The sequence below is a fragment of the Mesoplodon bidens genome (assembly GCF_964165515.1).
Source record: "Mesoplodon bidens genome assembly, chromosome: 11".
NCBI classification, from domain to species: domain Eukaryota; kingdom Metazoa; phylum Chordata; class Mammalia; order Artiodactyla; family Ziphiidae; genus Mesoplodon; species Mesoplodon bidens.
The window spans coordinates 63,767,143-63,784,202 of NC_138167.1; the positions used below are offsets into that span (position 1 = coordinate 63,767,143).

At 55.1% G+C, this 17,060-nt stretch overlaps 1 protein-coding gene across 3 annotated transcripts in view; it reads left to right on the top strand.

Moving 5' to 3' along the window:
* PACSIN2 (protein kinase C and casein kinase substrate in neurons 2) overlaps positions 1 to 14,604 on the top strand; it is a 141,145-nt gene extending 126,541 nt beyond the window's left edge. For 2 of the 3 annotated variants that reach the window (XM_081250323.1, XM_081250324.1), the window contains exons 6-11: positions 201 to 376; positions 2,435 to 2,555; positions 5,817 to 5,938; positions 8,013 to 8,135; positions 8,578 to 8,774; positions 12,819 to 14,604. In XM_081250323.1, coding sequence (XP_081106449.1) covers positions 201 to 376; positions 2,435 to 2,555; positions 5,817 to 5,938; positions 8,013 to 8,135; positions 8,578 to 8,774; positions 12,819 to 12,931 — 852 coding nt within the window. In that variant the 3' untranslated portion in view covers positions 12,932 to 14,604. The remainder of the gene's footprint in view (positions 1 to 200; positions 377 to 2,434; positions 2,556 to 5,816; positions 5,939 to 8,012; positions 8,136 to 8,577; positions 8,775 to 12,818) is intronic. The other variant, XM_081250325.1, reaches the window with a different exon arrangement.
* Positions 14,605 to 17,060: the final 2,456 nt, after the last annotated feature.

Consider the following 17,060-nt stretch of genomic DNA (forward strand, 5'->3'; position numbering starts at 1 on the left):
AGGAAATAGATCGGGTGCTTCTTGGATGCAGGGTTGCCTGAGGAGTAGTCTAGATGCTGATGGATTCAGAAGTGGTGGAGGGGGACAAGGGCTGGGTGATGGACAGGGTGGTGCAGAGGCGGGCTCGCTCGCTCTCGGTCAGAGGGAAGAGGGCTGAGTGGAAGTTAGTCTTCAACTCGTGTGCCTGGACTTTCTTGTAGACCAAAGAGAAGTACGAGAAGTCCCTAAAGGAGCTGGGCCAGGGCACGCCGCAGTACATGGAGGGCATGGAGCAGGTGTTTGAGCAGTGCCAGCAGTTTGAGGAGAAGCGCCTGCGCTTCTTCCGGGAAGTTCTGCTGGAGGTTCAGAAGCACCTAGACCTGTCGAACGTGGCCAGGTAAGTGTCCCTTAGCTGAAAAGCACATCCCAGGGAAGTCAGCGGAAAGTTTCTTTGGAATACAGATCAGTTGCTGCTCTCCAGCCTTGGGGTGGCAGTGCTTGTCAGAAGGTCTTAAGTTCCCCTGCCCAGGGAGGGCCCTTTGGCCAAGCCTGCCTGTGGCCATGCAGTGTCCTACTGCCTGGGACAGCTGCTCGCTGGCCTGAGTCGGATGGCCGCCTGCCACTCTCTGCCAGCTCTGGGTGCAGTCCTCTGCGTCTGGGCAGGAAGGGAGGGCCGCGGCTCAGACCCGCCACAGTTGCACGTTTGAAATCAACTCGGGAGCAAGTCGAGCAGTTCCGAGGCTGGCACACCCTGCCCCCGGGATGGCCTTTCTTTGAGGACCTTTACGAGGTCCTTTCAATCCAGAGCAGCTGGCTGCCAGCTTGTTCCTTGACTTCCAGTGGTTATGAGCCTTGGGCAGCACAGACCCTCAGAGACTCAGTTCTGAACGGAGACGTGGAGGCTGTGATATTCCTTCCATACTTTCCTTGTCTTTGGTCCCATGACACCTTCGTCAGGGCAGAGGCCTGTGCTAACCCTGGACCTAGACTTCTGTCATCCACATAGCAGAGCCATTTAGAAATGACTCACAAGTTAAAGCTTGTCGTGAGTAGGAAATTACATTCCTTTTGTCTCCTTCTAATAGCAAAAACACCAAAAGCAACGATTATTGATTGTTCAGCTCCTCTGCCAACAACTAATGGATCCTTATGAGTGTCTATGAAGGAGGGGCATTATTCCCCATCTTGCTGATGAGGGAGCAGGCTGGCGTGGTTAAGGGACTTGCCCAAGGCTGCACCGCCGGCTGGGGCAGGGCTGGGGCTGCCAGGCTCTTCTGCGGGTGGAGTAACTCCCATCGTGCGAGGACTTGTCCTCGGTTGATGTGCCTTGCTTCCCTTAGTCCTCCAAGCCACCCTGGGGAGGAGATGGTGTAGTAGTGTTCTAGGGCTGCCATAATGAAATACCAAAACCTGGGCAGCCTAGAACAACAGAATTTTCTTCTCTTGCGCTTCTGAAATCAAGGTGTCAGCAGGGCCTCACTCCCTCTGACGGCTCTGCTGTAGGGGAGGACTCTTCCTTGCCTCTTCCAGCTTTTGGTGTTTGGGGTCAATCCTTGGCCTTCCTTGACTTGTAGATGAGACGCATCACTCCAGTCACATGGCCGTCTTCTGTGTCTTCACATTGTCTTCCCTCTGTCTCTGTACCCAAATTTCCCCCTTTTTATAAAAAGGTGTTTTTTTAATTTACAGATTACCTCTGTAAAGATCCTATTTCCCAATAAGGGCCCATTCCGTGGTACTGGGGCCTAGGACTCCACCACTATCTTTTTTGGAAGACACAGTTCACCCCATAACAGGTGACATTATGCACACTCAGCGGAGGAAGACACTGAGGCCAGGCCCAGAGAGGGTAACTGACTTGCTAGCCATACAGACGAGAAGTGAAAACACCAGGACCCGCAGCAGTCATACTCCTGTCTGACATGGTCAGCTTCCTAGGGAGGCAAGCTGCTCTGAGCGCTCAAGCAGAAGCAGGAGTCCCCGCAGGTGGCTCATGGGGTCTGCAGCCACCACAGCACTGGCCAGTCTTCGTTTACTGTTTTTGCACAGCTGAGGGTAAACCTTCCTGCTTTTTTGAAGGGATGAGGGGGAGCTTTCTGACACTGAATTCTGGACCTGGTTAAATGGGACCACACAGATTGGTGGCCCGTGTGGCCCAGATGCCAGCACCTTTTGTATTCTCTGACACACAGCAAAGCCAGGTTGTTGCCACCTGGTTTGATTTGTCAGAAGCTGAAGCTGTGGCTTCCACGCCGTGGTTGTTGTTTGTCCCATTCTGTGTGCATCACGGCCAGATGACCGTCCAGCTGAGCCAGGGCAGGGGTCTGATCTGCCCTGTGAAGTCGACTCTCGTGCGGCTGCAGACCATGGCGCCAGCTCTAGGCAGGCCCTGGGCGAGGCTGAGGGCTGGCCTTCCCTTCCTTCAGAAAGAGTCACGCTTCTGTCTCTGATTTAGCTACAAAAACATTTACCGAGACCTGGAGCAGAGCATCAAAGCTGCCGATGCAGTGGAGGACCTGAGGTGGTTCAGAGCCAACCACGGGCCAGGCATGTCCATGAACTGGCCACAGTTTGAGGTAAGAGGAGGCTCTGCCTGTGACCTGTTGGCCTGGGAGGGGCCTAGGCCCACAGGGTCCAGTCATACACCGTTCTTTCTCCATCCAACTCAGAGCTGGCCTGTGCCCTGTTTATGTGGCAGCCTTTACACATGGCAACCCTAGAAACCAAGTGGTTGTTTAATGTTCTGGGGGGCTTCAGGATTACCAAAGGGCCTTCTGAATCCCTGGTGAAGATGCAATTATGTTCTTTGTAATTGAGAACTTTGATGGTCACTTGTTGACCATCTGGCATTCCCTTCGTGGTGAGTCCCAGGAGTTGCAGGAGTTACAGTTCCCTGCTCAACCCTGCGGGATGGCCAGGGAAGGAGTGGCCACAGTGCATTCCAGGCCTGGTGGGCCAAGAGCACCAGCTCAGCAGCCTCTGGTCCAGGACGAGAGGGGAGCATGGTCTCAGTATGTACCTGTTCTTACCCTTCACATGAGGGCTTTTCCTTATCTTCTTATATAAATTCAACCAACTTTGGTGTAGGATTAACTTTCTTCTTTTCCCATTTTCATGGGTCCAAGCTGTCCAGTATCTTTACATGCAAAATTCAAGGGCCTGGGGATCTCAAGATTCTTCCAGCCCTAGAATTGGGTCCCCAGGCCCCACCTGGCCTCCTGCTGATAGCAGCGAAGGCAGTGGCCACAAGTCCCACCACCCTGTTCTCTGAGGGGAAGGACTCTCCCCACCTCGTGGCAAAGCAGGGGCTGGGAAGGGCCCCACAGGGCCATGGCTGCTGCCTCCCCTGGAGAGGATGCTGGAGGCAGCCCCCTCTGCCTTGGACTCCAACCACCTGGCCCCACTGACTCGGTAGTGGCTGGAGCCCAGGCTGCACTCAGGTCCTGCCTCAGCACTTACTAGCTGTGGGATGCTGAGCAAGTCATCTGCCCTTTTTGTGACTCAGTTTTCCCATGCGTAAAACGGGGATGACAACAGCCCCGATCTTCTTGGTGGCTGGAGGTTCAGTGACCTGGTCCATACTGGGTATTGCCCCTGGGCCCACCACACAGAAGCTTGTTTGGCCCCGACCCAGCCTATAGTTTTTTCAGTCCACATCCCTGTGCCTCTGTTTTCTGGAGTTTCTCAAGAAAGCTTCTCCAGATGACAGTGTGGGTCCCTGCAGCTGAGCATTCCCCCTGCACTGCCTTTAGGACACTGGCTCCCAACAGGGGCCAAGAGCAGAGGCCCGGGGCCTTCCCAGGTGGAAGTGGACCTAGAGGAGACAGCACAGCCCGGCTTCTCCTCCCCCTGGTGATGGCACATGGGCAAGAAGCAAGTTGGTGATGGGACTTGTGCACACACCTGGATTCTCCTCTGCAGGGAGTGTTTGCTGCTCTCAGGAGAGGCTCAGGAAACCCTCTGTGACATGTACCCCCTCCAACCCCCAGATCCCTTAGGGTTGGTCATCCCTACCCAGAGAACAGAATGGTCTGGAAAGGAAGACCTGACAGGCAGTCTTGCTGGGGTGGGTGTCCTGGCCAGAGCCCATGGTGGCCCTTCTCTCTGTGGGTCCCACAGGCCGGGAACCCACGCCTGCATGTGGTGCATGCTTGCAGCTCTTACAGGATCATGCTTCCTTCCTCTAATGAAATTATTTGTTTTCATTTTTCATGCCACAAGGATGAAGTAAGTTCCTATTTTATGGCTAACTTATTGAATTCCAAACCTCTTGCAGTGTGTGTTCAGCCCAGGTGGGTCTGTGTGTGGCATTCGCAGCCTGCTTCTGACAGCGTGTGCTGGTTAAAGAACCGTGGCCACAGTGTAGCCCAGGCTGTTTTGTTGTCCAAGTTAATAGCGGACCCTTCCCTTCAGAGTTGGCCTGGTGTTGATCACATCGGCCCTTGGAAGCCACCCCATCAGGACGGATTTATATTTCAAAAGGTCCTGTTTGCAGGGCAGAAATAGAGACACAGACGTAGAGAACAAACATATGGACACCAAGGGGGGAAAGTGGGGTGCGGGTGGGGGGGGTGGGATGAATTGGGAGATTGCGATTGACATATATACACTAATATGTATTAAATGGATGACTAATAAGAACCTGCTGTGTAAAAAATAAATAAAATTCAAAAAAAAATGTTTTAAAAAGGTCACTATGGGGAGTCTGAGTTCCAGCTGAGTTCTCAGTCAGCTTATTTCAGTTAAGAAAATAATTAACAAATAAATAGGTGACCTAAGTTTGGGATTGAGGGCCCAGGTCTGCCACCAACTCTGCGTGGGCAAGTCACTTTTCTTTCTGGGCATTGGTTTCCTCATCTGACAAATTGCCAGGTTAGACTTGAATGTTTCTACTGTGGCTTCTAGCCTTGAAATTCCATAACTACACATGAGCAAAGCTCATGACTCAAAGCAAAGCTCAAAGTCATCCCAAATATTAATTCAGATAAAGTTGTTTGATAATGGGTGGAAATGGGGCAGGGAGAAGAGTTCATTAAATGTGTACACACACATGCTTTTCTCCCAGTGTTTTCAGTGCAGTTGATAAAAGCCTGTTCACATGCTGGAAAAATAGTGAACCTCTGGGGAGATAAACACTGCTTTGCTTTGTTAGCTAGCCCCCAGCACACTGCTCGGATGGGGGAGGACGTTCCTGGGCAGGGAAGGGCACTGCTCCTTGGAGACTTGAGTGGCCGGGTTGCCCCTGCAGTGATGCGGGAGCTCCCCTGGGCCCCTGATTTTGTATGCACCCAGGGCCCATTTCCCACACTGCAGACTTGCTCAGGCCCCCACGCCCAGCTCTCTTGCCCTGCTGACAGTTCAGGGCACGAATGGGAGAGTCTTCAGCACTGAATGCCAAGCCCCTCGCAGGGTGGGCTCTGTCTCCTTTGGAAGCGCAAGGAAACCTGGTGAGGCCTCTGTCTGCTGCTGCAGGCCTGAGGGTCCGGAAGCTGAGTGCCACAAGGACAGGGGTAGGACGGGGAGTCTCCCTGGGACTGGAATGCAGGATCCCTGAGTGTCGGCTCCAGTCTTCTTATCATCCATCCGTCCCTGCAGGCTGGGCCTGGTGCTGACCTCCAGGCCCCCTGAGGAGTCCATACCTTGCACAGTGAGGAAGGGTCAGTGGTGGGTGTCCTGAGCCCAGGGTCTGCTGGGAAACAAGGGAGAGCAGAGGCAGCAAGGCTAGACGCCACTAACCGTGCGGGGCAGGCCACTGGCTCGCTGGCCGGTGTTTTAGACTGATGTGGCCTCAAACAAATGAACTTCCTGATTTCTCTCCCTCGGTGCCCGTTGCTCAGGACTGGTCTGCAGACCTGAATCGAACTCTCAGCCGGAGAGAGAAGAAGAAGACTGCTGATGGTGTGACCCTGACAGGCATCAACCAGACCGGCGACCAGGCTCTGCAGAACAAGCCCAGCAGGTGGGCACTGGGGCAGCCTCAATCCCTGGAAAGGTCCCGTTGGTCCTCTGCACGGGCTGGGACGCCCCCACCTGGGACACCAGGAGACTCCCCGATGGGGCCTCGCAGGGAACCCCAGGGCCATCTTTCCAGACACTCCCTGTCTGCCTGCGCTCTGCCGGGCAGTGGCCCAAGGTCATCTCTGGAGAGAATCATCAGTCCACCTGGTGCCAGAGCTGCAGAAAGATCCAGAGGGGGAGCCTTTGCCACAAACGTGCTTTGGGCCCCAAATGAGGGGAAGAACTGATGTTAGGTGCTGGTCATTATGTGTCCCCAGTGGTGCACACGGGCAGGTGGAGGTCACTGCCGTGGGGTCCTTCAGGAGGGTTCAGGTGTCCTGGCCAGGTTTGTACTTACTTCCCCGTGCCATATGCAGGTGCCTGATTTGGGGGTGGGGCGTTGTCAAGTGCCCCCTTTTTCAAATTACCTCTTTGCTGAGAGCACTGGTTATTTCTGACCTCATTGTTTGCTAAAACTGAGTCTGGATCCAAGAGGTGGCACTGAGGTTCTTAGAACCTCCTGGAAAGCGTGTGCCAGATGAGGCCACGGAGTTCCCAGCAGATAAATGTTGCTGTCCTCTGCAGAGCTGAGGCTGCCCTGCAGGCCCCGGGCCCAGAGGCCTCCACGGCATGCTGGGTGATAACACACCTCAGGCTCGTGGCTCCCTAGGAAGGGTCAGCGCAGGTTCCACAGGCCTTTCTGTAGCCCTGGGCACTGAAGCCCCCGCCCAGGCTCCCTGGGCTCACATGGCCACTTGTCATTCAGCTGCTGTGCCACCGTCTGGGCTGGTGGGCCTAATTAAGTGACTATAGCAGTGAGCACCGTGCCAGGGGTCAGGCCAGCACCTGTGTGACTAGGGATGGGGTGGGGCGGCCTAGGCTGGCCAGGGCTGCTGCACAAATTCAGCTGCCCAGCACCAACTCCCTCTCAGGTCAGCTGGAGAAAGGTGCCGAGGAGGGAGGAGGGCCTGGTGGTCTCAGACATGTGGCCCGGATGTAGGCAGCAGGCAGGCATAGGCCCAGTGCCTCTTGCCTGGCCTGAAACCAGTGAGGCAGTTGCCGGCCACTTGGGGTCACTCTGGTGGCATTTGAAGCTTTTCCTTGCCTACCCTCCCCTGCTCTGACTGAGCCATCCCCCCAGCACTTTGTGGGCCCGCCCCGTGCCGCCCTGGCTTGGGAGGTGGTGCTGGCCTGGGGAGCCCTGCCCTGCAGCTCAGTGGTGCGGTCCCTCAGCTCAGAGTTCTACAGTGGGGTACCTGGGCTCTTGGGGGCCTGTCTTATCTCTACCGTCTTGTTCTACACTTAGTACCTGTAGTCACTGCATTTCATCACCTGGCTGTCAGCACTCAGGCCAGGCTAGGGTCAAATTTCTCTCTGGTCCCCTCTGGGCCTGGCACACAGTAGGCAGTTGATACAGTTATGCAGATGGATTTTCCCTCTCTGGAGCACAAAAGGGGTCCTTTCTTCCCAGAAAGGGCTATTCAGTGGGCTTTGGTTCCGATTTTGGAAGTTGCAGACCCAGAAGAACCAAGGCGGAGGCTGTCGGGCCCTTTTGTAGTCAGAAGGAGAGGGTACGCTGCGCTGTGGGGTCTGGAGAGCTCCGGAGCCTCCTTCCTGCTCTCGGCAGGGCTCTGAGCCTCCCCAGGCTGAGCCCCACAGGCTGTCGGCTGCCAGCTCTCAGCAGAGAGCCAGGTGGGGCAGACTATGGAGAGAACCCCTGAGCCCAGAAGCACTTTGCTCCACCGACAGCCTGTGCCCACCTCAGGGCTCCTGTTCAGGATGGACTGTGTTCAGACACAAGGAGGGCAAAGGGAGACCTTGTTCTCTCTTAGACACTTAAGGCGCAATTAACAGCCAAAGCGTTGCCAAGTGTTTTGCTAAAACAGGCTTTCTGCACAAACAACATATTCCTCCTATTTGACGGGGAGCTGATTTGTCCCTTCAAACCCTGGCCCTGTGATCCTGCAGCTGGGAGCACCGGGGACCGTGGGGGCCGCCGAGTTGGGGTCCCCTGAAAGCTCTCTCTCTCCCCGTAGCGACCTTAGTGTCCCGAGCAACCCCGCACGGTCAGCGCAGTCACTGTCCAGCTACAACCCCTTCGAGGACGAGGACGACACGGGGAGCACCGTCAGTGAGAAGGAGGACATTAAGGCCAAAAAGTTGGTGAACAACCGTTTCCCTCTGGTTTCCACCTTGCTCCCTTTGTCTCTCCTCTCTGTCCAGGGTCTCACCCCCTCGGCACTCAAAGCAATGCATGAGGCCTGCAGGAGGTGGCCCGGCTGCCAGCTGGTGGATGGTCTCTGGCTTCTCGATCCCTTAGGGAGGGAGGCACCAGTTAACGAGCTGTGGTTGCTTTTTCTCTGCCCTCTGTTAACCCATGTCAAGGTCCCGGCACACCAGCACAGGAAGATGGGCATGCTGGGCGGCCCCGCAGGGAGCCTGCCCACGCAGGGCTGCTGAGGGGGCTGTGATCCTGCAGAAGGGGTCCCAGCCCAGCCCCAGGGCTCCCTCGGCCACCCGGGCGGGGACCAAGGCTCCAGGCAGGGCCTCAGGCCTCTGCCAACCCCGTGCTCAGGGCCCCTGGTCAACCCTTTCTTGCAGTGTGAGCAGCTACGAGAAGACCCAGAGCTACCCCACGGACTGGTCAGACGATGAGTCTAACAACCCGTTCTCCTCCACGGACGCCAACGGGGACTCAAATCCATTTGACGAGGACACACCCTCGGGGACGGAAGTGCGGGTCCGGGCCCTTTACGACTACGAAGGGCAGGAGCACGATGAGCTGAGCTTCAAGGCTGGTAGGTGGCCGTCCCGGCTGGCATCTGGGGCGAGTGCTTCCAGCCTGCTGGGGGAGGTTGTTGTCTTTTAAGTCTGCTAAAATTCCTGCTAGTTTCATTTGTGTGTTCTCCAATCCACCCCCCATTTTAAAAGTAGCAGATGGGGCTTCCCTGGTGGCTCAGTGGTTAAGAATCCGCCTGCCAACGCAGGGGACAAGGGTTCAAGCCCTGGTCCGGGAAGATCCCACATGTTATGGAGCAACTAAGCCCGTGTGCCACAACTACGGAAGCCCGCTTGCCTAGAGCCCATGCTCTGCAACAAGAGGAGCCACCTCAATGAGAAGCCCACACACTGCAATGAAGAGTAGCCCCCGCTCTCCGCAACTAGAGAAAGCACACACGCAGCAAGGAAGACCCAACGCAGCCAAAAATAAATAATTAAAATAGATAAATTAAAAAAAAAAAAAAGTAGCAGATGCTCAACACCAAAGCTTAGAAGACAGCGAGGTGCCCATGTGCCTTTGCCCAACATGCTGCCCCAGTAGGGCTAAGGCCTGTGCACAGGAGATGCTGATTGCCAGGCCCCCTGGAAGCAGCTGCCCTACGGGTCCCCAAGGGAAGCCTTTCTCCAGAGGCCCACAGCTGGCAGAGGAGCCCAGACTCCAGAATAGCAGGCAGCATGCCCGTGGGCCCGCAGAGCCTCATCTTGGGGCAGTGCTTTTCACACTCTTCCTGCAGCCATGCTGTGTGCACACCTACCACCAACACAACTTTGCTGCCAGTAGCTGAAACCCCGGTTTTAATAGAACAGTCTGGATCCTGATTGTATGAGCTCTGTGTGTGAAGATTTTCTATCCTGTCTTTTTTTTTTTAATGCTGGTTGTAGTTCACCAAATGGGTTGCAACCCTCCATTTGAAGAGCACTGTCTTAGAGCCTGTCCAGAGACGCTTGATCGGCCTGGTGCCAAGTGGGCCCAAAGGGAGCCAAGTTCCTTCCTTCTGCCTTGCCCCTCCTCAAAGCCGGCCCAGATTCAGCATCCATCCCTCCAGGGCAGGGGCTGTGCTGGGCCCTGACTCAACCAGCACAGGCTGAAGTGTGCCCTCCATGCTCCATCTCTGGGACAGACCCTCACTTCTGACCCCACCCCACCCCAGCTGGGGCTGTGTCCGGAAGCCCTCCTCTCCGCACTCAGCAGGCCAGCCAGCCCTCCCCAGACACTCGACCCCAGGGTTGGTCATTGGGTGCCTCCGGCTGGTTGTAGAAAGTTCTTTTCTTTTTTAAAAAATTTATTTATTTAATTAATTTATTTTTGGCTGCGCTGGGTCTTCATTGCTGTGCGCAGGCTTTCTCTAGTTTTGCGAGCAGGGGCTACTCTTCATTGTGGTGCACAGGTTTCTCATTGCGGTGGCTTCTCTTGTTGCGGAGCACGGGTTCTAGGCACATGGGCTTCAGTAGTTGTGGCACGCGGGCTCAGTAGTTGTGGCTTGCGGGCTTAGTTGCTCCACGGCATGTGGGATCTTCCCAGACCAGGGCTCGAATCCATGTCCCCTGCATTGGCAGGCGGATTCTTAACCACTGCACCACCAGGGAAGCCCTGGATGTAGAAAGTTCTTACGTGTCTTTTTTTTTTTTTCCGGTACGCGGGCCTCTCACTGTTGTGGCCTCTCCCGTTGCGGAGCACAGGCTCTGGACGCACAGGCTCAGCGGCCATGGCTCACGGGCCTAGCCGCTCCGCAGCATGTGGGATCTTCCCAGACCGGGGCACGAACCTGTGTCCCCTGCATCAGCAGGCAGACTCTCAACCACGGCGCCACCAAGGAAGCCCCTCTTACCTGTCTTTAAACACCTTTGTTGAGTTTTCTTTTCTTTTTTTTTTGGTGGCGGCGTGGGGGCGTGCCTTGAAGCTTGCGGGATCTTAGTTCCCTGATCAGGGATCGAACCGGCACCCCCTGTAGTGGAAGGGTAGAGTCCCAACCCCTTGACTGCCAGGGAATTACGTCGAGTTTTCTGACATCTTTGGTTGGGGTTGTTTCCCCCCTGCTTTGTTTGTTGATTGATTGATTTTTAATTTCTCATTCTTTCTAAATCTTTTTTTTTTCTCATTTGGCCCCGCTGTACAGCTTGCGGGATCTTAGTTCCCTGACCAGGGATTGAACCTGGTCCCCGGCAGTGAAAGCACCAAATCCTAACCACTGGACTGCCAGGGAATTCCCTCTAAATTTTACCTAATGGATTAGTCAGCAGTTTTATAGATTTAAAATGTTTCCTTCTGTTCCCGGTGAATTACCAAAAGCAAACTGAAATGAATGTTTCTAGTCACCGGTTTACATTTTCACAACTTGGAAGGTTCCTATTAGTTTCGTCTGTTTTCTGTGTTATTTTTCTTTTCCCCGACATGACGTTAGTTCCCGGCCCATACTGCCTCCTCTGTCTTCAGCACGCTCTGGCCGCTCTCCCCTTCTCTGGGCCTTGGGCGCCTGTGGAGTCTTCCCTTGGGGCACTTTTCACCACGTGACAGCATCATAGAGCTGGTGCCCCGTTGGCTCCGGGCAGCCTCGCTCATCAGGGCCTGATGGGAGAAGCACCAGTCGTCAGTGTCGGCCCTGCCAGGGGCCCACGGGGGCACCTGGGGGTGGGCGAAGATGAGGTTTACCGCTCAGCACGCCACACCTCGGCCCCCTGCATTCGCTCCTGATGTTGCCAAGCCAGACGTGCACGAGCACGGGTGCTGACAGCAGCAGGTCGGGTGCACAGCGGGCAGAAGAACCATCGCTCGTGGGAGTAACGGCAGCCCCCGTTTACCGAGTGCTCGCTACGTGGACCCAGGGCCCTTTTGTGTTTTAACACTTAGTCCTCACAGCGCCCCCCACCCACCCCTTCCCCCGGTCCACAGGTGAGGAAACTAGGCCCCAGGGGCGGGGCCTTGGCCAGGTCTCCCAGCAGCCCAGGTATTGGACCCCCAGGCATCTGGATCAGTGTGGCTGCTACACAAAATAAGGAGTCAGGGAAATGTTGCTAAACAAGGCTTAATTGCCTGAGGGAAAAAAATGCAACTGAGCCTGAAAAATGGACCAAAATGCCAACAAGAAATACAAAGCTGCAAACTGAACAATAAGGACAGGCCTCAGCTGGCCTGTCTGCTGCCAGTTCCCACAGCCATCTCTGCAGGGTGGTCACCAGCCAGAGCTCCTTCCTGTCCCCTGGTCTGGACTGCTCTGTCTGTCCTGAATAGGAAAATGCCAGGCCTGGACCTCCCTCCACCTCAGCCCTGACCACACCTTTGGTCCTTGTCACTTGGCCTGTCTCCTTGAGGGACCAGGGCTCCATCTGTCCCTCTCTCGTGTCTGTATCTCCTTCACCACCCAGGGCCTTGGTGTGATGTAGAGGTTCCTTCATGCTTGAACAAACAAAAGATAAATCAAACTGCACTAACACAGAGCCATGGGGAGATTCCAGAACCGTGCCAACACTCTCAGTGTGGGGAGGGGTTGATTTCCTTAAGTCAGAGGACAAATGTTCTGAGCTAGGTGCTGGGGATAGAATAATGGGTCCCCAACCCTCCCACAGCCTGCAGTCTAGACACATTAAATGAAGGCACCAAGACCATGACAACAAGTGCTGGAGGAGATACAAGAAGATCAGGCGGGCCAGGGCCCAGGGGAAGGAAGGATGGCAGTACAGGGCTGTGAGGGGGGGGGGCACGGACCCTGTGAAAGGATTCCTCTGACCTGGCCTGGGACAGTCAGGGAGGCAGAAGTCCTGCGGCATTTAATTCTGCAGTCTCTGTGGGAGCCCCACTAGCAACTGAGAACGGCTTGCTTTAGGATCACTGTGTGAAAGACCGGGACCTTTAGATCTCTCAGAGGCCCCCATAGCTAAACACGAAACCTCAGATGCAACTTGATAGAGAAAGAGCCAGGCCCTCGGGCCACGTTGCCCCCAGGAGAATGCCTGCCCTTCCCACCCAAGTGAGGGACCCTCTCTGGGCCCAGGGTGGGGGCTAAAACATGAGGGTGATTCTCTGACCCTGTGGTCAGCAAGACTGCTTCCTTTTTGTCTTGCAGGGGATGAGCTGACCAAGATAGAGGATGAGGATGAGCAGGGCTGGTGCAAGGGACGCTTGGACAACGGACAGGTTGGCCTGTACCCAGCGAATTACGTCGAGGCGATCCAGTGATGGGCTGGTGGGCTGGCTGGCGGAGGGGTGGAGGTGGAGGTCCCAGGAGCTCTGTTAGCCATTGGCCCCGGCCTCTGGTGCCTCCAGCCAGCTGTGTGGGCATCCACTCCTTTTCCTGCAAAAGATGATGGTTCCATTGCTCTTGGCTTCATGGTGTCTCTTGAAGGCAGACAAGCTGGTCATTTTACCTGGGACTCGGCACCCTTTCCACAGTGCAAATGGAGAGATCTGAGCACAGGAAGATGCAGTACAACAGAAATCGCCGGGACCCTCCCCTGCCCCCGCTCTCCCACTCGCCGTGTGTTGGCTTATCATGGATCTGTATATTCTTGACCTTGTCTTTCCTCCTCTCCTCCAAGTCCATGGTCATGGTGGGTTCCACTGATTCCGGTTCCACTGATTACTTTCTCTGATGAGTCCCATCACCTGCAACTTAGATGAACAAACTTACATGCCATTTTCTGAGGGAGGACTTTGAGGTTTTTAATTTAAAGGCTGTGTACAGTTACTTTTTTATATACATGTTCTTCCATTCATTTATACTTAAATTATGGCATAGATGGATGTACACCAGTCTTAAGGAAATATCTCTATTTCCATGTCGTACTGTTAATCAACCATGCCACCGCCTGGGGCAAGCTGCGAGAGCCCGTAGCTCATTTGGACAGACAATGTTTGAGACAAGAGATTGCAGTAGAAAGATGGGAACACATGGTTGGATTCCTGTCGTGAACGCTGTCCACATTTGGGGCATCCAAATGTGAGTTTCGCAAATAACCTTATGTAGTACCCTCTAAGTCACCATATTTAAAAGCTATTTTCACTCTGTGCTTAAAACTTCACTCATGCAAATTAACAATTTTATCAGTGATTTGAAAGGTTGAAAAATAAGACTAACTTTGCAAGTGAATGCATCTATAGTTAAGATGCTTTATATTAGACTGTCATGTCTTGGTGTATATCTGTATATATTATTTGATATTCAGAGAATCTAAAGAGCTCGTCTACTGTGTTAATGAGATTTAACAGCTTTTGACAGTGGGTTTAATTTGTAAACTGCTTTTAGACCGTGGCATTTGGGCACAGGCCTGGCTGGTCAGCTGAGACCCTCCGGGCTCGGGCCCTGGGCCTCTCTGAAGTGGAGCCTGCTGTAGGGAAGTCTGTCCTCACTGGCTAGCTGTGGGTCCAACTTCTAACTAGCCTTAGTCCTTTCTGTAGCAGAACACTGTACAAACCTCCCGTGTCTTTCCAGCAGTTGCAGATTTCACTGTCATCTGTATTCCTCCTGAGCAAACAAAAGCTGGCTCTCACCCTGCTAGCAGGAGGGTCTCTTCTCAGCATCCTTAGTCATCAGGGAGCAGGCGTGCTGGGGCAGGAAGCTACACTGTAATCATGGGGCAGGGGAGGGAGGGATAACCTTTATTTTGTGTAACTCAGACATTGGAGAAATGGCTGCTGCCATCACAAGCTATGCATTTTATTCAGTGTTTCCAGTGAGCTTGATGTCTTGCTTGGAAAATGGATGTGTGTCTGTCTGTCATGAACACTTACCAGCAGAAATCCTCATTCCTTTGCTACAGATGTACCAAAAATTGTCACGTCTTTTCAGTTTAGGTGTTTCTTTAAACGCATAGTATTTTAGAAAAAAAATCAATAAACAGTTGCTCTCCTGAGTATGACAGTCTCTGTGCTGTGTGTGTGCCTCACGCTCTCATCAGCTGGTGGACATGTCTTCACTGGCATTTATGCACCAGCTCTGGAGCCAGGCAAGATCCCAGGTACAAGACCACTGCCCAGGGGGCCGTGTCCCTGTCCCACTGCCCCTGCCAAGCGAGAGGTTGGGGAGTTGAGGCACCGGAGCCCCTTGCAGTTCTTCTCTCCCCCAAACCTGCCGCTGTGTGGCCTAGGCTCCCCCAGTGTGGGCAGCAGGCTGGCGCCTCCCTACCCACTCCCCAAGGCCCAAATAGCAGGACCAGACCAGAGACCACTCATCACCCAAGCTTCCTTGAATGTATTTCCTGAGCACCCGCTGTGCACTGAGCCCTCTCTACTTATCTGCAAAGAACATACCCATCTCCAAACACGCTGTGAGTGAGATGAGTCTCCCCGTTTCCATTTTACAGGGAAAGAAGCAGAGGCTCCAAGAGCCAGACTCACCCAAGGAGTCCCCGCTGGTCTGTGGCACCAAGTAAAATCCCTGAAGAGCCCTCCACCCTCACCCTCGGGGTTGACCTGAGTCGAAAGGAGGCCAGGGCAAAGCGGGAAAGGAGAGATGTGAGGGCTGCCGGACTCACTAACATCGGTCAGGCTGCCAGAGAAGCGCCCCATCTGGGCACCAGGCCCTCACGGGTGCAGGAGCGAGGGGGTAGCCGCCACGCCAGTGTTAAACTTTGCCAACTCATTAAGGGGCAAGGATGAATCTGTCATCTGCCACCTGGTCTGATGGTGATGGGGCCCCTGCTCTCCACTTCTGAGGAGGAGCTGGAGCCCATCGCAGCTGCCTGCTGCCTAGGGCAGTGACCAGCTTCTGCCTCGCCAGCCCCAGGCTCCTCCGAGAGACAAGCTGGGCCAGAGCAGAAGGGAGGGGTCAGAGCAGGCACCCAGTCCCATCTCCTGAGCTGGGCCTGCTGGGCCAGCCAGTCCTGGGCTTTTGGTGAGCTCATGTACTGTGATGCCAGCGCATGGGGGAGGCTGGAGTCACCCCGCTTTGCAGAAGACACAGAAGGCCTGGAAACTCAAGTCCAGTGACTTGCCCAAGGTCCTGTGACAGAACCGTGATTCAAACCCACATCTGCAGGATTCTCGAGGGCAAGCCCGTCCTCGCTTCCTCCACTGGCGGATAAAGAACAAGGTGGGTGAGCAGGAGGAACCCTCAAAAGTCAGGCCGAAACAACCGCTGCTCGGCGAGGCCCTTTTCTCAGCTTCCTGTATCCTCAGAGCTCCTGCAAGGAAGCCTGAAAGGCCCACACTGCCCACCTGCCCTCTCCTGTCCTGGCCCTCAGGGTGAGCCTGGAAACCTTAACTCGCTCCTGGGCCTCATCTTCTCAGGCGAGAGTGAGACCTGCCTCCCCGGGTGGGGGTTAGCATAAAGGGGTGAAAGGCCACAGGTGCTCAGGAGATAACTTTTGCCATGATAATGCGTGACACCTCATCCTCGTCCCGGTCAGGACCCTCTGGCATCCTTGGCTGCCCCTCCCACGCCCTCCGTGCTGGGCCACTGAGCCCTCTTTGCCTCTCTGTCCTTCCCCACCCCCATAGCCACTGCCTGGGCCAAGCTGCCCCTTCTCTCCCTGGATCACTGCTGCACTCACACCACCCTCAGGGGTCCCCAGGGCCCTCAGCAGCCCACCCCACTTCCGTCAGCAGGGCGGGGGGGGGAGTATTTCCTCTCTAAGTCCCCCAGTAATGCCCAGAGGGCAAGTGACCTCTGGCCTAGTGACCTGGGCAGGGATCTGATGCTGCCACAGTACGAGCTAAAACACTGGGTCTTCTGAAGTCCCTGCAGATGGAGGACAGGGCTGGCCTCAGTGTCCCAGGCTTCCCTGCAGGGCCCTTATCCACCTGAACACAGGCAGGCCGGTCCCCTTGCCTGGACTGGCCTTCTCTGGGAGGTCTGTGGATCTGGGCTGTGCCAATGCCTCAAGTCCTAGGGGGCAGGCTTGGGGGGCCGCTTGCCACCCATGGGACAGGGGTGTGGGAAGCTGAGGCACCCCTCCTTGTTCCTGGGGCAACTGAGGCCAAGTGAGGGTCAGGAGTGACACGCCTGTGGCCACAGAGCAAGTGGCTGGAGGAGCTGAGCCAGGTCTGACCCCGAGTAGCCCCTCCTGGCAGGCAGTTTGCTCCCTCCCTCCCTATTTTCTGTTCTTGGGCTGTATTCATTCATTCATTCAAGCATTTCTTGAGCACCTACTGTGTGCAAGACTCGGTGGTGCCAGGACAGACATGAGGAAGGGCCCACGTTTGCCTTCAGGGGACTCCAGAGATCAGGGACAGACGGAGTCACTGTGATACTGGCCGCAGTGGCCAGAGAGGAGGGGGCAGGATGGTCTCCTGAGTGTGCATGGTGGATTCTGGAGGTCAGCCTACAGGTCTCAGGAAATGTGGACAAACAGGGCCTCCCGACCCAGCT